Source organism: Mastigoproctus giganteus, chromosome 8 (assembly GCF_048544385.1).
Source record: "Mastigoproctus giganteus isolate SK-2022 chromosome 8, ASM4854438v1, whole genome shotgun sequence".
NCBI classification, from domain to species: domain Eukaryota; kingdom Metazoa; phylum Arthropoda; class Arachnida; order Uropygi; family Thelyphonidae; genus Mastigoproctus; species Mastigoproctus giganteus.
This window is the reverse complement of record NC_143582.1, coordinates 214,294,972-214,316,849: the sequence shown is the minus strand read 5'-3', so window position 1 is coordinate 214,316,849 and position 21,878 is coordinate 214,294,972. Positions and strand designations below refer to the sequence as shown.

General features: G+C 35.6%; 1 protein-coding gene across 1 annotated transcript in view; it reads left to right on the top strand.

The window, feature by feature from the left end:
* Rab3GAP1 (RAB3 GTPase activating protein subunit 1) overlaps nt 1-21,878 on the top strand; it is a 342,380-nt gene that overhangs the window by 87,070 nt on the left and 233,432 nt on the right. Inside the window, exons 9-11 of the mRNA XM_090380465.1 lie at nt 10,825-10,903; nt 13,914-13,982; nt 20,100-20,173. Coding sequence (XP_090236591.1) covers nt 10,825-10,903; nt 13,914-13,982; nt 20,100-20,173 — 222 coding nt within the window. The remainder of the gene's footprint in view (nt 1-10,824; nt 10,904-13,913; nt 13,983-20,099; nt 20,174-21,878) is intronic.

Sequence of the window (21,878 nt, the reverse complement as noted above, 5' to 3'; positions counted from 1 at the left end):
AGGGATAAGGAGGTGATTATTCCCTTGTATAAGGGAATAATCACAGGTCACAGGTCAGGTCACACCTTGAGTACTGTATACAGGTCTGGATCCTCATTTCAAGAAGGATGTAGAGCTGCTGGAACGAGTATAGAGAAGGGCAACAAGATTAGTGAATGGAACAAAGGGTTGCTCTTATGAAGAAAGGCTTAAGTTTTGCAAATTACAGTGTCTGGAGACTAGGCACTGGCGAGGTGATCTGATAGAGGTGTATAAAGCCTTGAATGGTTTGAGCATGCTCAGTGCTGATGGATTTCTTCCTCTTGCTCAGAATAATCACCTTAGAGGGCATAAATTCAAATTGAGGAAAGACAGATGTAGGATAGACATGCGGAAATTTGCCTTTAGCCAGCGGGTAGTTGGTTGGTGGAACAGACTTCCATCCCTTGTTGTGGAAGTTGAAAGCCTAAATAAATTTAAGGCTCAGCTGGATAGGTATTTCAAACGAATGGAGGGGTGAAGTGGAAGTTTTTTTTTTTGGCTGATGCTGCATAAGCTTGCTTTCTTGCATCATAAGCCTCTACTAATGCTAATTATTTAAAACTTATAAAGACTCTTGAGATGTAGTCATGATTTACTTTTGTAAGATAATTCCTACTCTTCTTTCTTCCATGGCATTTTAATCATGTAATGTATTTTTACAAATAGAAACTGATCATGTGAAAGTTTAAAAAAAAAAGTAAACAAAGACTGACTTTTGTCCAAGGAATTGAAACTAATCAATTTGCAGTGATGAAAATGCCTTCCACATTTGGTGTAAGCTTGTGAGACAGCACTCCTTAACAGTGCTCATTTCATATGCATAATGGGAAAATCCCTTTGAAACAGTATTGTGAACCTGTAACCAGTCACTCATTTGGAGAGGTCTTGATTGAAATCCTGTTGGAGACTAGAGGAATTCTTAAAGGCTCCTGATTTGAGACTTGAAGGGCACATAACTGAATCATATAAGTCTACTAAAGAGAATAGGGAACACCTTTCTGCATGTAACATGTATTTATTGAATTCACAAATTTACATACAGAAAGCCATACAGAATTTAGACATAATCATACATTAGTATTTCTTCTTTAAGATCTTCAGCTGTGGTAAGTAAATTGGGAAGACAGGAAAAAAATGATAAGCTACTGATTTAAGTGCTGCCTATAGTTCTTTTTGTTACAACCTCACTGACACAGCCTTTACACTAGTGACCCAGAGAATATCCTTTGTTTGAGTCAGATGTTTCAGAGGGTGTAATTTGATTTGATGGAGCTTGTAGGCTGATGAGGGCTACAGCTAGAGGCATTTTTGGGTTAGCCCATTGGCAAAGGGAAGAGAGGGTTAGTTTAGCTGCCTGTCTGACCTCCTTGCAGATCTTCCTTGTGTAATGGATGTGGAAAAGTTTTAAATAGTTACAGTGAACTGAATGGGTACTTCACTTTGATCTTTACAGTCAAAAGACTTCATATTGAGGAGAGGTTGAGCAGCTTGAAATTAGTGTTATTAAAATTAAAATGTTTGTTTATTAGAAAATGTTTCAAACCAAAAGGCAAGTAAGGCTCCTGGCATATATCAGTGAAGGAGCAGTGCATGAATGCCTTGAGCGCATTATTGAACTTGAGAGAGATTACTCTGGATCAGAGAAGTGCCAATGTATCACCAATACATAAAGTCAGTTCTAAGAGTGATGTGGGTAACTATAGACTCATCATATAGCTTCATTTGTTGGCAAAATCATGGAGGCAGAGAATAAAGAGTGTAATATAGGGACATTTAGATTGAAATGAATTTTTTTATACAGTTCTGCTAAGATAAAATCATGTTTAACTAACCTGGTTAGCAACTTTGACACAGTTACTTGTGAACTGGTGTAGGAAATAATTTCAACATTGTTTATTTAGATTCTATACATCATTTGACTTAGTCTTTCATGAGAGGCTACTGTATAACTTGGAGCATGGTGGAATCATGGGTAAGATTCTAAAATGGATCACAAGGTGGCTGCAAGTTAGGAGGCATGGGGTTGTGATTAATGGTACTTTACTCTACAGGTTGTGTTAATGTTAGAAGTGGGGTCTCCCAAGGACTAATTCTGAGACCACTGTTGTTTCTGATTTTCAAAATTAACATCAATGAAAGGATAGATAGATGCTTGATGTAAAATTTGCGGATGATATGAAGATTGGGAGAGTGGGTAATGATCAGCAACATCAATGAAAGGATAGATAGATGCTTGATGTAAAATTTGCGGATGATATGAAGATTGGGAGAGTGGGTAATGATCAGCATCAAGAGCACTCTTTTAGTATGACTTGGATAGGATTCAAAGATGATCCGAAAAGTTGCAGCTATATTTTAATGCAGAAAAATGCAAGGGCTTATGCTTGGGAAATAGCAACCCAAAAGTAACTTTACACTTGGTGGGGTTGAATTAAAAACAGTAGAGGAAGAAAAAAGATTTGGGAGTTATGATGATACAGTCAGACAGGAATATTTGCTTGTAGAGACAAGAGAAGGTCATATCCCATTACAAGGCAATTCTAAGACTGCATTTGGAGTACTGTACCCAAAATGGAGACCACACCTAAACAAAGACATTAAGCTTTTTGAAAGATTCCAAAGACAGCAGTCTGCTTGGCGATCTGCAAAAGGGTGCATTTCTGATATGGAAAAAGACTGCATATGTGGGTTACAGAGTTTGTCAACCAGGCACCTTAGAGAGGACCTCATCAAGATCTATAAGGCTATGAGAGGGGATAGTAAAATGAATGAAGGCAAAATTTTCACCTCCAGAACCAGAAAACTATAAATTCAAATTACAGGGGAAGATATTCAGACTGAATTGTAGGAGGAAACTATATGTTTCCTTTTAGTCAGTGAGTTAATTGTTCGATTAAATTATCTCTGTGAGTAGTTGAGACTGACAGCTTAGGGAAATCCAGTGATCAGTTACCTACATGAGGTGGGAAACACATAGGTTGTTTATTTTATTTTTATATATTTTTTATTTTTATTCAGATATTTATTTTATTCTATTTTTGGCCAGTACAGCAAAAGCCTGTGGCTGCCTTACATATGGCTAATACTAATCTCTAGAAGTTTCCAGTTTGTATGATTCTGGAGTAGTGAAGCTCTAGGCAGGTTATTCCTCTTTAAGGAGAGAATTTAATACTAGGAAGGCAAATAGTCAATTTGATCATTTGCCTACTTTAAATTATTGCAGTTTTGCAGCCCTTTTAACTAGAGAAGTGTGTCTGTGACATATTCTAATTTTCCATTAACTTACAGCTTGCACAATTGCAAATAATTTTACACACATTTTTCTTTTAAATTTTAGCTCTACCTAAAACTACCAGAGCTTTGGTGGTAAATTTTTGAAAAAATTTCAATAAAATTAGCAAATTTTTGTACAGTTAGTCAAGGTTTTATCATTTATTTACCTTGTAATGAACATTTCTGATTCAAATCACCCTATGGTTTGTGCAAATACATGCCCAGGTGCATATTTCTGCATGCCAGTTTAGGTCTGAGCACGTGTCGAAGTCACTACTATATATTGCTGTGCCATGCCATTTTAGTTAAGTTTGGGGAAAACTTTATATGTGGAAAGGTATTTCAATTATTTTTACAGTGCTAGCTTGATTTCATTACTATGTGACTATCTCTTGGTCTTACCCAAGTGCAGATTCAGAAATGTCTAGAGGAATCAGAAAAACGGTCTGAAAATGAATCTGGAAGTGGAGATGAATTTAGAGAAGAAAGTGACAAATGGATTCCTAATGAAAGAGGCAAGGAATCTATTAGCAGTGAAAATAATGCTTCTGATCCTTGTACATCAAGTGATACTATAGATGATAATACACAGCATCATAATCTCAAAAACTATGCATCTATCAGTGGGCAAGAAACATACTTCAAAATCTGAGAACATGTGGGAAGTTATAAAATTTGATGATTCTTAAGCTGGATGTGCACTACAAGGAACATGATGCACAATAAATGGGCTAACTCCTTATGCAAGACAAAATACAGGCACTCCTCGACTTACATAAATTTGACTTTATAAATTTGACTTAAGTTTTTGCCAGCTGGTGCAAACTTAAAAAAAATCATGGAAATGTATTTTGCATCCCGTAGGAATAAATGGAAGTATTGTGAAAATATCGCAATGTGAACCCAACAACACATTGTTTTCTGTTAATTCGTTCCAAGACCTCGGAAGTTGAAATTTTTGCTATATAACTAAGTTATTTGTCTCTCTAAAAGGTCATTTTTATCGTGGAAATTGTATTACCTTTTCATCATTATCATATGTTCCATTATAAGATTCAATTTTGAACGCCTTTGTTGATATTTTTCTAAAGCATATTTCTGGAGGTCACAGCCATAAAACAATAAAAACAATTTGCGCTTTCTGGTTTATTGGGATTTTCTGTTAGTGCATATAATTATGAATGGGTAATAAACTCAATCTTATTGCATTTGTGTTAATCCCAATAACTGGAATTGTGTGGATTTTTACGTTATTATGGTGAAACGTTTTTCCCCTTCACTGAATACTTGTTACAATAATGAAGGCAAAGCGAGCAACTGAAAGCAAGAAAGAAAGCAAGTGGTGGCAGTGCTAGGAAACAAAACAAAACTTATTGAGAAATGAAGATGAAAATGATTAAGTACGAAGCAGGACAAAGTTTGTCATATATTGCACGGGAATTAGGTCTCGCTGCTTCAGCAGTGAATACTACTTTAAAGGAGAGTGAGTGTATAAAAGAACATGTTCATGGATCAATGCATTTAGGATCAACAGTGATCACAAAACAGCATCATCATCATCAGCCATTTTCAATCCACTGCAGGATGAAGGCCTCTCCAGCAACTTTCCAGTTCCTTCTGTTTTGTGCAATGGCCATCCATTTACTACCCACAAACTAATGAATTTCATCTGTCCATCTCCGTCATTGTCTTCCAAGTTTTCTTCTAGCTCCTCTTGGGTACCATTCTGTTATTTTCTTAGTCCATCTGTCATCATGTCTTCGAGCTATGTGTCCTGCCCAAGGCCATTTTAGTTCTTTAGTTTTGTTAAGAATGTCCTTTACTTGAGTTTGCTGCCTAACCCATGTGTTTCTCTTCTTATCTAACAGTCTGATTCCCAATATAATTCGTTCCATTCTTCGCTATGTAGTTCTCAGCTTGTCTTCCATTCTTTTGGTGAGTGCCCAAGTTTCACTTGCATAAGTCATGGTGGGGAGTATACATTGGTTCATTATTTTACTTTTCAGACAAATTGGGATATTGCTCCTCAGTATATGACTATATTTCCTGAATGCTATCCACCTAAAATTTATTCTTCTCTTGACTTCCAGTCATTTATCATTATTAAAGTTAAGTCCCAGATAAGTATATGACTCCACCTTTTCAATTACTGCTCCTTCAATCATTATATCCATTTTTGTGGCATACTTGTTCATCATTACTTTTGTTTTAGCCATATTCATCTTTAGTCCAAAATCCTTACTAACTGTGCATAACTCATTAAGATTTTCCTCTAATTATTTGGGATCGTGGCTTATGACCACAATGTTATCTGCAAGTCGTAAATGGTTCAGATACTCTCCATTCACATTTACTCCTTTCTGTGGCCAGTCTAATTTCTGAAAGCTTCCTCAAGGGCAGCAGTAAACAACTTCGGAGATATTGTGTCTCCTTGTCGAACTCCTTTCTCAATTTTAATTTTGCTACTGCCTTTGTCTAGTCTAATAAAGGAAGTAGCGTTCTCATAATTTTCTTCAAAAAACAGTATTCAGGTTTTTCACAAAACAGCATTCAGGTACTATATCGAAGATGTTAAAAGCTATTAATAATATGGATGTAAAATCAGATTCAGAGGTGTGCTCCTGAGTCTAATAACCATTCAAGCAAAAGCAACAAGTATTCACAAAGATATTAAGGATAAGAACAGTGAACCCCAAGCCAAGTTTGTGGCAAGCAACAAGTGGTTTAATAGGTTCAAGCATTGCGCTGGTTTCCACAATGTTAAAGTATGCATGAAGTCACCAGTGCCAATTCTGCAGCAGGAGAGAAATTTTGTGATATGTTGGAAAAAACCCCTTCTAAATTTCCAGAGCCCTCAACCTCTGTAGAGGGCTCTGGAAAGTACACTCTGGAGACATTGAATCTGGCAATGATGCTATAAAGGTAAAATAATTCTTGTTGACATTATGCATGTCTCCCTCTCTTTTTTTTGTAATTTTATAATTTTTGTAATTGCACACTTTTGTAATTTTATTTATGCATGAGATAAAAAAAACAAATAAATAATTCTATTTACATGCTTGTCGAACATTTATATTTTCTTCAATCAAATTCAGCAAGCAAAGTTGCGAGTGCTGCATAAGCATAAGAAATTCCAACTTATGTAAAATTCGACTAATGTAGCTTTCCGCGGAACGCAACTGTTACACAAGTCGGGAGTACCTGTATGTGTATAGTTGTGGTAAGTGCATTTATGAAGAAGTGCCATTTGTGAACATTTCAATGATAAAACATATACAGAATTGCACTGAAATTGAAGTGTGAAGACAATTAAAGGATAATAATTGGTCTACATCCATTCAAGAACTTGATGCTTTTATTATTGTACTTTTAACTCACAGAGCATATGGTGCTAGAAATTTAGAACTGGATGGTTTGTAGTCGACTGTATGGGGGACCTCAATTTTTTTATGATACCATGTCACATAACAACGTTTATGAAATTAAGTGGTTCATAAGATTCTACATATGGTCTTCACGGAAGGAGCATCTAGGAAATGATAAATTTGCTTTAGATTCAGAAATATGGCGCATCTTTACTTTCAATTGTAAAACTTGCTATATACCTGGAGCAAACATTACAATAGATGAGCAGCTATTTCCAACTAAAGCTAAATGCCAATTCATCTAGTATATGGCTAAAAATTCAGATCAAAGTTTGGTTTAAAGTTTGGGTTGGCAACTAACACAACTTCAAAATATCTACTGAATAGCTTTCCTTATTTGGGGAAAGATGATATGAGCCCAGCTAGTCAACCACTTTCCGAATATGCCATCCTAAAACTAATGGAACCATTTTTGAATCGAGATAGAAATGTAACCACTAATAGCTTCTTTATCAGTTTTGAATGGACAAAGAAATTAGGCCGAAAAATACTACTGTAGTGGGAACTATGAATTGTGTTTATAAAGAAGTGCAAAATCTATAAAAAAGAAGGCAGTATTATATTCCTTTTCAGTTTTCAAACCATGTTGGTTAAAAAATATTCAACAAAAGCAGGTTCACATCTTTTGTAATGTATTAGATCTTGCAGTAATTAGTGCATGGATTATTTATAAAGAAGTGACAGGGAAAGTTATGAAGAGAAGAGATTTTATATTGAATCTAGCTGAAGAACTCAGAAGAGAATATATAGATTCGCAGAAAGCAGAAACTTAAACCAATAACAATAGTGGCTATGCCAAACCTCTCAGAAGGCATCAATGCCAAATTATGCAATGTAAGACAAACAAAACTACAGAAATGTGCGCTTTGTGTAAAATGTATGTATGCTGAAAATGTACAGTAACTGTTGAAAAAACTGTCATTTGTTTAATTTGTGCAAATTAATTTTTAAACTTCAGTTTATTTCCTAGACAAAAAAGTTGTGTTCAAATTTTTGCTATCATAAATATTACTTTAATATATATTACCATAAGCACAACATTATGTACTGTTGCCAGTTACTTTATATCAATGCTTATAATAAAACAAAAACACAGCTTAAAAGTCTGTTTTATGCACAGCAGTAAAAATGACCGGCAAAGGTGGTTTCAGGTATTTTTGCTAGCCACCAGTTGTAGTGTTAACCAAGCTTATGATATTCAGCATAACTCAAAGAGCAATATCAGTAGGAACAAGGGGGATGAGTACCCCCCTACTTTCCTTATTCCCAAGCCTTCATTCCTTCCAAATAGATATAGAGCAGTTTGCCCAGAGGATGCTCAAAGAGTGACATCAGTAGGAACAACAGATTCCTTATTCCCAAGCCTTCATTCTCTGCTAGAATATATGTAGGAGCAGCCTGCCCATTTACAATATCATTTCAAAATTGCTTACCTTGGCTAAAATGCCATCTGAAAATTGCATACCTTGGTTTTTCAGGGAACTGACCAGCAACATGTATTTACCATGAAGAAAGTCAGAAACCAAAATCTGCAGGTATAGGTGACAATGTGATAGAACTCTTACTAAGATTATATGTTTGCAGGAGAGGTTTTGATTATGTAAATAAGCCTTTCCTTGTTGCCTGTATATCACGGTACTGCAAATTGGTTTCTCTCTAAACAGTGCCTCATTATGGAAGTGTTTCTGCTATAAGAAATGGACAATCTTGAAAGTATTCGAAAATGAACAGTAAACTCCTGATTATTTAGTATTACACACACATTACCCTCTGCTCGAGAAAACGTTTGTTTTCATTTTGAATTCCAATCAGTTCATATCACTCAGTTTCAAAGATTAAGACATGATTTTTATACTGTACAGTACTCTTACAATGGACAGAAAGTGAAAAGCTTTAAAAGTTGAGGATAAAATAAGTTATTAGAGAAATAGAAAACAAGCAAAAGAAATGTGTTGTTGCTCATGAATTTAAGTTATCAAACACAATAGTGTAATACAATTTGGAATTCAAAACAAAAAATTTTTTATTCATGTGAAAAGAACTATAACAAAATAAAATATATATGTAAATCTGGGCTTGACAGTGTCTTTTAAATTGGTTTAAACATCAAAGGAGTGAAAATATCCTGGTAGTGCCCAGTCTTATTTGGAATTCAGAACTTTGTGTATTCCATTGGTTGAATAGATTGATTTAAGTTGCATTGCAACATATGTTTTTCAAATGTTATAGGTTAACAATGCAACCATTCTGGAATGGTTAAATTCAGTGGCTCAAAGTCCCTAAAGAATATGCAGATCGAAATTTTAATACGTGGTTTAGACAGGTCCCCCTTTTTAAATTAACTCCTGACTGCATTAAAATTCAAGAGTGAAAAGTGCATAGGTGGTGAACTATCAAAGGTCATATCACAGCCTTTGTTTGTACTAATTTGAATGGAACAGAAAAGAAAGAAGTGTTTACCATAGGATAAACAAAGGTTGAATGACATCAGCCTTGTGAGAATCTTAACTGTTTCATTGGGATTGTGAGTTACAGAGACATGATAAAAAATTCTCCTTTTGGACAATTGAACAGCAGTTATTCAAAAGCTGCTGAATAACTTTTCAGCAATACACGTATAAAATACATATTTTTTACGGTGTGTATTCAGTGCATATGAAAGTGAAATAATATTTAGCGTAACTGGAATCATAACTATATGTAATATGCTCACATTTTATATCTGCCAATTAAATTTCTAGTAATCTCAATATAACCCCAGGGGCTCACATCTGGTGAGTATGAGCTTGGCATTCCCAAGATCCTGAGCTGCATATCATCATTATTCTCTTTTTTTGGTGATTCCCTTCTACTTCTCTCTCTCTCTCTCTCTCTCCCCCCCCTCCCTGGTGCCTCCGTAGCCAGGTGGGCAGGAGCAGCAGTACGTTACACATGCTTCTTGATTAGACCAGGGTTTGAGCCTGTGACCACCAAATACGGAGGATACGGAAAGGTCAGGGAATGACCTCTGCATATCCCCAGAGCAATATGGCCTTAGTTGCTAATGCTCCTAAAAACCAAATAACAAACAAACAATCTCTCCCTCCCTATCTCTATCCCAGGGTAATTCAAAAATTTTTTTTTTTTTTTTTTTTTTTTTTTTTTGGCTGGTGCAGCATAAGCCTTAGGCTTCCTTGCACCATATGGCTAATAATAATAATAAATGTTACAGGAATGTCAAGAAAATTGTGGTTCTTTCAATGATGCTATAAGTTTGATTGTGTGTGGAGGGAGTGTCACTAATATACTTTTTTATAATGTAATGTAATATATGCTTATCAGTAGTCCTTTATTTATAGTGTAATGTAATATATGCATATCAGTAGTCCTTCATACCAGATTCATTTATTACTTTGGATATTTATTATTATTTTTTTTTGACAAATGCAGAAAAGCTGCTGACTTCCTTGCAGCAGATGACTAATACAGTACTGATTCTAAATGTAAAGATACATGACACTCACTTGTCTTGAACACTTTCAATCTTTTAACTTGTCATTGGTTGCAGTGTATGTATATTTCACCTCTGTGCTCCAATCATGTTTTCTACTCATCTGCAATTAAAAGTGCCTGTCAAAGGACACTATAAGGATAAGTTATCGTACACTATAAATAACCAATGATGAAATCATCTAGGGGGCTTGCTGGAAATGCAGGTGTATTTTGCTGAGGATTGTTGGAAAGTCATGGGAATGCTTGTCATTGTTTTTGAGCTTTGTGTTTCTAATAAGATTAGCAGCTATTGGATAACTTTATTGCAGCTATTCAGAACTAAAGAATATCCAGGTCTTTTGTGGTCTTTATATAAGTTATTAGGTATTATGTAGATTCAGTTATGTTTTAAATAAGGTTGATAAATTGAAAATACTATTAGTATTTGGCCTAAAAAATTCAATAATAAATCTTCATATGTGACTATGTGGCAAGCTTTTAATAGTGGAGAAAATCTGCACCCTGTGTGACCACTTATGTAAAAGCTGAAAATGACCACCTAGGAATTAAAACAAATAAAATTTTTTTTTTATGTTCCATGAAAGTATATTTATGAGAACATGAATATTTTTAGATTTGGAAGAATTAGAAGAGAGCATGACTCTTTCAGAATTAGGAAAGTTACCATGTGGAGGGCTGGAAGATCCAGTAGTGTAAGTTTTAATTTTTTTTTTTTTTCATTTAGCAACATTAGCAACTGTGCAAATTGTTTTATCTTATAAATTATTAAAGTATTAGTGTATCATCCCTATACATGAATGTAAATGTCAGAATTACCATTAATTATTTTCATAATCTGTTGGGATTAGATTTTGTCATATGTAAATGTACAAAAGGGACAAATGTAAATAGGGACATCATTGATTTCACGAAATACCTTATACAGACTGAGTAGTTTCTCAAGATAAAATATAGAAATTTTCAGAATCTATGGCTGACTTCTGCAAAGCAAAATTTTAATTTGATTACATTATTAAGAGATGTGTGCAGTTTTTAATTATTAAGAATTGTGTACAACTTTTAAGTATTAAGAATAATGTACAGTTTTTAAGTATTAAGAGATATACAAAATGTTTACAATACTTTCACTTTTACCTCAGATAGAATGGACCTTAAACAGGAACCGATTTACCTAATTTACAGCAGACATTCTTTAACAGTATTCCGCATTTTGTAGACATTTTTATTAATGTGTTCAAAACAAAACTAATAATAAAATAGTTCATTGGAACAGATCATTTCTGTAATTCTTCTGGATTATACTCTGTTTAAATGGATCCTTGCCATTAAAATGTTCTTCTCCAGCTCCAGGAGAAGCAGTTCCCCATACATCCTCCAGATTTGTCACTCAATTTGACCATGATTTCCATTTATGGTTTGAGTTTCCAAAACTATTAAAAAACTATCATAAGGAACATGGGAGAGAATTACAGTAATGCACAGCTAATAGGTCTCAATGCACAAGTGAAATATCACCATAATTTTCATCTAGAATGTACCTACATATTTCCATTAGCAGAGAAGAAACTTGATTATTAAATTTTTAATAAACCTCTCTCTCTGTTGATGGAAATGTTTATTATATACTCACTGTTTAGGTTGGTGATCAGTTACATACATTGACATTAGTATAGACTAGTGGTGGCAAAACTTTTCTGGCCTGTAAGCCAAAACAAAAATATAACATTTTTTTGTGTCATATATTTAAAAGAAAAACTGACTAAAATTAGTAAGTATTCTTTGTTGATATTAATATGTTTATTCTTTATAAAAAGATAGCAATACATGAACGTTTCTAATGAGAGTTTTGTTGCTGCATAGTCTTATGAAATTAAAGTTACGATTTTCATTGATAGATGATAAAAGGTTCTTTAAAAAAAAAATTTTTTTTTATAATATAAACTATTTATTGATGGCTGTGGGTCAGTATATTTTCCTATCCATTTCATACTTGCCATTGGTTCACCAAAGCAGGTGTAGACCACATTTGGGTCAATACTTTTAAAAACAAGGTTATTAATGTAATTCCTTTGCTGTAACTCAGATGATATATGTTCTTATAATTGTTTTTGTGTCCACTAGCCTGTAGTGTTGAGACCTGCTACAGCAATGGGTTCATTAATTACGGCTGCTGCTATGCCTTAGTCCTGCCACTGACATGGAACAGCTGGAATTGGAATTTGGACCAGGCAAGCTTTTCCAATCCTCAGTCCCTACTATACCCATAGCTGCTTATTTTTAGCTGATAAGAGTGCTACCTGTTGTTCGTATCAATATATCCCTTTAGATGCCATTGGTGTACTGTACTAACATTTGACTGAACATGGTCCATCTGTTAGATAACAACAATGGGCGCCTCCGTAGCCAGGTGGGAAGGAGCAGCAGTGCATAGCACACACTTCTTGATTAGACCGGGCTTGAGCCCGTCACCACCAAATACGGAGGATGCGAAAAGGTCAGGGAATGACCACCGCATATCCCAGAGCAATATGGCCTTAGTTGCTAATGCTCCTAAAAACCAAAACAACAACAACTGTTAGACAACAATATTCTTTTTACCCACCTTGGCCTTTCACATTAACAAGATGTCTCTAGCGCCAGAACTGCCATTATCGGGATGTTTTCTGTGTGTTGTACTGTTCTTAGAATAGATTCTGTTGTCTGTGAACACCCTAGCAAGCTGGCATTGTTTTTTATACTTGCACTGACATAACTGGTGCTGACTATCATATTTCACATAATGTCACTTATATTAGGCATGCCAAACTGGTGGCCTTCTGGCATTTGTAGTGCAGTACCCTGAGTGTTATCAACTTTCACAAGTTAACACTGATAATCTATATAAAAATAATGGTAAATGATGATACTTAAAGGAGTTACACTAATATAAATTTAAATAAAATTTATAACTTATATTAACCTTCATAAAAATATTGATAATCATGAGGTTGTTTATTTTTGCTCAAGGGAAATGCATGAAAATGTTTATTCTGTTTCTATAAGTCATGGGCACAATGATGCAGCCTGTGAGCCCCCAGCCATTTGTGTGGCCATGAGCACTTCTGAGCTTGAATCCCTGGCTTAGATCATGCTCTCGGTTCACTCTTTTTCTGAATTGCTGCATGTGTACACGCGCACGCGCGCGCGCACACACACACACACACACACACACACACACACACACACACACACACACACACACACACACACACACACACACACACACACACAATTGTGGTATCTGACTACCTGTTTTATGTAACCTGGTACACAGGCATGTGATGCTGTCTTTGCACCAGTGACCAATTCTTTTGATGGCACCTCTGTAGCAAGGCGGGCAGGAGCAGCAGTGCGTAACACACTCTTCTTGATTAGACCGGGGTTCGAGCCCATGCCCACCAAATACGGAGGATGCAGAAAGGTCAGGGAATGACCACTGCATATCCCCGGAGCAATATGCCTTAGCTGCTAATGCTCCTAAAAACCAAATAACAAACAAACAATTCTTTCAATGGCAAGATAAACCTAATAAAGTAACCACCCAGTGTATAGACTCAATTATTAGATTAAAAAACCTCTTGCATTATAACATTTTTTAGGATTTTCTTAAGTGAAACAAATTTTTTGCATTGTATTATTATATACACCTTTTGTTTGTTTCAGGGAACTTCATCTGTCTACTACATGGTCAAATTTTGATGCAGATGTCATTGTAGATAGCGACGTTCATTCGTAAGTTTTAATAAATAAATTACTCTTAAAGGCAAAATATGATAAAATATTTGAAAATTTTGAAAGTTTTCCCTATGTCTAACTGGTTTGCACGTCAACTGTTTTCGTTACAGACCTATATAAGATATAGCGCCGACCGGGCTAGCCGAGTGGGTAAAGTACCTGCCCGGCAACCCAAAGGTCGCGGGTTCGATTCCCGCCTCGGGCTTGGATCAAAGTACTGCAAAAACCTTAGGAGGTGCAATATGGCCACAGAAGCCGATGCGCCAACAACTACCAAAATCAATCATAAGATATAGCTTTCCAGGGCATCCAAAAATTAATTTTAATTTTTGAACATTAAAATTAATTTTTGACAATTTATAAAAGTGAATTTTTAATTAGTGTACACTTTAATTTACTCTTGGGTCCTTGTTTCTTTCTAACATTTACTTCTAATGGCAGTCAGATTGCAAACATTCTTAGAATTAGAGAAATGAGTAGCTTAGTGTATATCATTATTGCTTTTCACACTAATACTGTCATCACTATATGATGAACGTTACCTCCATTACATTAAGCTGTGACTTACATTTGACATATTTTTGATCAAGCAACTTGAGAACAAATTTTTGTGTGTGCAGATTTTAGGTACATGTCTTAATTTTAAACTCAGTTTGTATTTACTTATGTCATTTTTTTTTTCTTTCTTTTTCATTTTTTTCCTCTTCCCATTTTCTCTTGCTTCCCATTTTTTAATTGTTGCCCCCTCATTGCACACTACAGAGTGTTCCAATTTCTTTTAATACCTTTAATTTTTGGTCTAAACTATTTTATCTGCTTCGTGGATGTCACTCTTTTAATGGCCACAAACAAAAACTTTGTTTGCATCCTATGCAACAGTTGTATTTATAAACTCTACTAATGACCAAGGTCCATTACAAACCTTTTTCTTCTCTTATTACTCACATTTCCATATCTTTAAACACATCCATTTAAGTGGACTTTAAATATGATGTGGTTGTCTGCTTCTATTTATGATGTAAGTTCAGTGTCAATTCTACTCTTATCATTAACAATAGTAGTTGGATTATGTAAAGTAGGTGGAAGCAAGTTATGATAAACCTTTCTTTTTTTGAAAAATTGTGCATCTGAATATAAATTAACATCTTTACTAAAGATAAAACCTCTTTTGTAATATTGAAATAATTGATATTACAACTATATGTATTTATAGTTACAAATCTATAGACGCCTCCGTAGCCAGGTGGGCAGGAGCAGCAGTGCGTAGCACATGCTTCTTGATTAGACCAGAGTTCGAACCCTTGACCACCAAATACGGATGATGCGGAAAGGTCAAGGAATGACCACTGCATATCCCCGGTAATATTGAAATAATTGATATTACAACTATATGTATTTATAGTTACAAATCTATAGACAGCTCTGTAGCCAGGTGGGCAGGAGCAGCAGCACGTAGCACACGCTTCTTGATTAGACCGGGGTTTGAACCCGTGACCACCAAATATGGAGGATGCGGAAAGGTCAGGAAATGACCACCGCATATCCCTGGAGCAATATGGCCTTAGTTGCTAATGCTCCTAAAAACCAAATAACAACAACAGCAAAGTTATATAATTCCATACTAACATTTTGTACACACTACTGGGCTTAGGAAACTTTATGCTTTTCACATTTGATCAAGCTGTCTTAAATTTAACTCTGTTCAGTTAGTTTAAATTGAACATTTTCTACTAAAATCATTGTACATGTCACGTATAACCTTTTTCCTTACATAGCTACAAGCAAACTGGGTTTGCTACTTAATGTGTCAATCTCATGTTGTGGAGGCACTTTGCCACAAGTTGTCTTTATGTTGCACTAAATAAAAGACACTGCTCTAATGGAGAAGTATATTGCTTTTTATTTAAAGTGTATGCTACTACCCAGACATGGGTTTCAATCCTTTCTGGAATATCATTGGTGGACAGATAGGCATTGTGAAGCCCTGAACAACCCAGTAATGATATGTATCCATAGTATGTGAGATGCTAGATGGGCAGTAAATGAAGTAGACATGGCTATGTTTGCTTGTAGCTATGTACAGAAAGAGACTATGCCTGATATGACAGATGGTAAAAAAGTTCTGAGAACAGAGTATAAAAAACATAGATACAAAATTCTATGTTTTTTTATCTCTCTCTCTATTTTTTTTAATGTATTCATCCAAATTTCCCCAAGGTGTGTTCATCCTTCCAGAAAAAATTCTTCAGGTAGGGTATCAAACCAGGCTTCTACAACTGTTTAAGCTCTTCATCATCTATCATCTGCCAACATAAAAATTAAATTTTAGAAACTGCATAAGACATTGACTTGCAATTTTTTTCATGTTATTTTATAAGGTATTAAGCTATCAAAATAACCTATTCTGTAATTTATTAATACATTTTATATACCTTGTTCTCTTGAGCTTTTTGACCCCCCTAGTATGGATAATGACTTTATATAGCTATTATAGCTTGAGGCTTTTGTCCTAGACTTAACTATGTCTATTTCATATACTACACCATCTCGCATCTCATATATTGTGGCTCTATCTCATTGAGTGGTTGAGGTCTTTACAATGTCTACTAATGAAATTCTAAAATTGAACCCAGGTCTGGGTATACATGTTAAATAAAAAAAGCAATATACTTTTCCATTTGATCAGTGCCTTTTATTTAGTGTAATGCAATGCAAAACAACTCACAATGAAATTCCTCTGAAATATGAGATTAGTACACTAATTAGCAAACCCAGTAAACAGAAAGAGGAAGAAAGTACAGAAGGAGACTATGTCTGATATGTACAATGAATTTATATAGTTTTCGTAGCTTGAGGTTTTTGCTGTAGACTTAACTGCAGGGTGTGGCAATGAAGTTCCCAGATAAGTGCTGTTGCAGTCATGTTGGATGAGTTTGAAAATAAATGGTGGTACAGAGATGGTCCAGTAGGCTGATAGATTGTAAGTAACAACTAGTTTCATTAGTAGTGTTAACATTCCATGTCATGATTTTGCAATGGAGCAATGAACGAATATCAAATTTTGCTATAAGCTGTGAAAATCTGAAACAGAAACAAGAAGTAAGTAGTAGTAGTGGCATGTGATGCAAGAAAGCAAGTATATGAGCTTATGCAGCATCAGCCAAAAAAAAAAAAAATCACACCATGCCGTCCAAATGCCTGTCCAGTTCCTCCTTAAATTTATTTAACCTGTCAACTTCCACAACGACAGATGGAAGTTTGTTCCAGCAATTAACCACCCGCTGGCTAAAGGCAAATTTCCGCACATCTATTCTACCTCTGTCTTTTCTTAATTTGAATTTATGCCCCCTTAGGTTCGTAATGTGAACAAGTGGAAGGATCCCATCAGAATTCAGCGTGCTCAACCCATTCAAGGCCTTATATACCTCAATCAGATCACCATGCAGTTGCCTAGTCTCCAGCCACTGCAATTTGCAGAACTTAAGCCTCTCTTGGTAAGAGGATCCCTTCATTCCTCTCACCAATCTTGTTGCCCTTCTCTGTACACGCTCAAGTAAATCTGCATCCTTCCTAAAATGAGGCCTCCAGACCTGTACGCAGTACTCAAGGCGTGGCCTGACCATTGCCTTATACAGAGGGACAATCACCTCCTTCTCCCTGCTAGCAAAATTCCTATATATCATTGACAAAACCCCATGACCTGCCCTGGCAGCCTGTCTGCATTGCTCAGAAAACTTCATATCTGACTGCACAATTACTCCCAGGTCTTTTTCATTTTCTACCACCTTAAGTGTAGTACCACACAGTTGGTACGTTTCTCTGGGGTTACTTCTACCCATATGCAGTACTTTGCATTTGTCAAGGTTAAACTTCAGTTGCCACTTCTTTAAGCATCCATTAACCTTTTGAAATTAGGACAGAGTTGCAGAAGTTCAGGAAATTGTGGCAAGAAATCATCATTTGGCCCTCACAATGATGGCTGATGAGTTGAATATAAATAAGGAGACAATTTGTCAAATTCTGCATGAAGATTTAAGGAAAAGGAAAGTATGTGCAAAATTTGTGTTGCACAGCCTCATGGATTAGCAGGAGCAATGAAGCATGTCATCGTATGAAGACATCCTCCAGACTTGACAAGACAATCCTGATTTCCTTGACTGTTGGGTGTTTTAATAAAAGTAATAGCATTTGCCATATACTGCAAGGAAGCCACTGGTTTTAGCTGCAATGGAAAAAAAAAAAAAAACCAAGTAGATAAGAAAATACAAATTATATGCTTCCCTCTTGCAGAGGTAGCTATCAAGTTTACCTTTGAATTTATTCAGGTTGTCAGCATCAACTACCTGTGAGGGCAACTTGTTCTAGCAATTAGTGACTTGCTGGCTAAAAGAAAACTTCATACAATCTAATCTAAACCTCAAACCCTAGAATTTGAATTTACGATCCTTAGTTCTGAAATTCTTTATAACAGTGAGAATTCCACCTTCATTTGTTTTGCTAATCCCTCTCAGAGCCTTATAAACCTCAATCGGGTTACCTCTGAGGTGCCTAGTTACCAAGCTGTAACCCACATAATTGGAGTCTTTCCTTGTATGGTCTTCCTTCTGATGATCTCACCATTCAAGTTGCCCCTCATTGGACCCTTTCAAGAAGCTCAATGTCTTTTTTTCAGATGAGGTCTCCATACTTGAAAACAGTATTCCAAATGTTGTCTTACCATTGATTATAACCTCCCTATCCCTACAGGATAACATTCAATAAACCATCAATAGGACACCATGGGCTTTCCTGGCTGTCTGTTTACACTGTTCAGAAAACCTCATATCTGCATGTATTTTAACTCCCAGATCGCTTTCCTCCTCCACTTTTAAATTCAACACCACCAAGTGTATAATTAATTTGTGGGTTGCTATTCTCCAAGTATAAGACCTTGCCTTTAGCAGCATTAAAACATAGCTGCCACTTCTCTGACCATCTTTGAAGTCTGTTCAAGTCATCCTGAAGGAGCGCTGCTTGGTACAGATCATCAACGACTCTGCCAATCTTTATGTCATCTGCAAATTTTGCTATCACTTTCTATCCCTTCATCGATGTCATTTATGAAAATGAAAAACAACAATGGTCCAAAAACCAATCCTTGAGGTACCCCACTCCTGATGTTATACCAATCTGAAGAATATCCATTAATCACATACCTCTGCCTTCTGCCCTGCAGCCATCCAACAATCCATCTTAGAATCTTACCAATAATCCCAATCTGTTCAAGCTTATATAGTAACCACTCATGAGGGACTGAGTCAAATGCTTTGCTAAAATCCAAATAAACTGTCAAGATTGTTCCCTAAATCCAGCTTATGAGTAACTGTGTCAGAGTAGCCTAATAAGTTAGTTAAACATGATTTACCCTTAACGAAGCCATGTTGTGTGTCCTTCAGAATGTTATATCTACCTAAACGTCCCTGGATTGCACTTTTAATCATTGTCCCTAACATTTTTCCTATCAAAAATTTTGGTGCAACCCAGAGACAAAGCATCAGAGCATGCAGTGGAGTTCAAAATTCCAAAAAGTTCTGTTTACAAAGTCCAGGATCAAGACAATAGTGATCATGTTTTTCGACAAACAGGGTGTGATTCACAAGAGAGGGAGGTCTATGCTACATTCTATGTACAGCTGCTTCAAAGACCATTGAAGTGAGGCCATAATTTTGAGAGAAAAGCAGATGGTTCTTGATGCATGACAGTACCCCTGCCCATTCTGCACTTGTGAAGGCACATCTGATGAAATATAGCACTATGTTTAAAATTTAAATTCTGATTTTAATTTAAAATCATAACTTTCTTTTAAAAAAGAATTAAATTTTAGAAATTTAATTGTAAATACCCATTCCTCACCAAGCAATTCATAAGGGCTACAGATCTTCCAGTTATCATCTTGTTGTCCTTATTTCAATCTTTTTCAAAGTAATAGAGAGGGCTACTAACTGCCAGCTCTTACACTGTTTCAGTACTTATTGAAATAAAATAAAAAATTAAAACAGGCATTCAGTTTTGTATCTGATTAACATGTGATACCATCTTAACATAGTCAAAAACTAGTTTTTTTTTATTTCACAGAGATTTAGATCCACTTCAAGCACCTGTTTGGTCAGTGAGGGTGAGAACATCGGATAGTCCACCATGCTCAATGGGTAAGACTGAGCTTTGTACAGAAAGCATTTCTCTTTTTTAAACAGTATATTATTTCATGGGCCATTATTAGCTCTGAATATATTTGAATTAATAGAGAATATCATTTTCATTTTAGTTTGTTCTTTGCATATTAAGTTTCAGAAGAGTTTGATCACTGTATTGTTTGTATTTCAGTATACTTAAACCAGCCTTCTTAATCTGCATGCATGTTCATGCACACTCTCTCTCTCTCTCTCTCTCTCTCTCTCTCTCTCTCTCTCTCTCTAAGTGGCTAGTTTTATTAGGTAGATTGAATGGCAGATCTTTATCATGAACAGTTTGTTCCACTTCAGTCTACATAGGCGCCTCCGTAGCCAGGTGGGAAGGAGCAGCAGTGCGTAGCACAACGCTTCTTGATTAGACCGGGGTTCGAGCCCGTCACCACCAAATACGGAGGATGCGGAAAGGTCAGGGAATGACCACCGCATATCCCCGGAGCAATATGGCCTTAGTTGCTAATGCTCCTAAAAACCAAAATAACAACAAATAATAACAACATCAGTCTACATATGCTCAATGGGGGTTGAAATCTGGTGACTGAGTAGATAAGATGAATAACAGATTTACCTTCTTGGTGTGGATGTTCAGTTATAAACAATATTAATAACTTTTGGTCAATTCATGGATAAATGTAATCATGGCTAAAGAGCATAAGTCCAAGTTCTGTCACCATTACTGGAGCAATGAAAGTGTCCCCAGATGTTAAAATAGAAAAACATAATTCGGAGTAGTATTATTTTCTCAAACTATTTTAATATCTGTATTGAAATAGTGCCCCACATCTTTACTAAATTTCTTCAGAAGACTGATGCAGCCCAGTAATATGGGTTATATTATGCAAGTAATGAACATCACAGTTTCAGCTGGAAATTTTCTTCCATGTACTACTTTGCTGCTTGTTTAGATTTGACTCATTTTTCAGTGCTTACACCAGGTCACTAATTTAAGCTACCTCTTGTTGTTGTAGTAATAGTAGTGGCATGTGATGCAAGAAAGCAAGTGTATGAGCTTATGCAGCATCAGCCAAAAAAAAAAAAAAAAAAAACTCTTGTATGATGATGGAACCAATAGAGCCTTTGGATTTTTAAGAATAATGGATTCACCTTCTTGGTGATGTTATTTGATTAAAAACGATATTAATAACTTGTTCTCTTATTCTCATTCTCCTATGATACCTCATAAAAACTGGATTAAATATTTAAATTGAGTAACAAACCCTGTTAAAATCTAAGGACCTGGAATCTTCTCTACTAGTGTTAGGATTCAAAATTAATTGACACTTCTATTTTTCAAGTTGCATACATTTGGGGAAAATACTGCCGACTTTTATTTCTCACCAATTATAAATTTCGGGTAGGGCTGGCCTAATATTTATTAATAATGTATGTATGGGCTGGCTTTATGCACCATTTTGGTGCATGTAAGTGCAAGGCAGCCTACCAACTATTAAAAATATCTAACATAAACTTGTTATTTTCTTATCTTCTCTTCTGCTTCCAGCACCAGTTTGCATCACACCTTTATCACTTTCTTTGAGCCCTCATATTAAGTGTTGCAATTCTGACATTGGGACTCCTAAGGATGACCCCCAAGTCATCGTATACAAAAATGATTTCTACAAGTTATTGAAATTTCCAAGTAAACTTTGTGTCTGCTCTACTTATT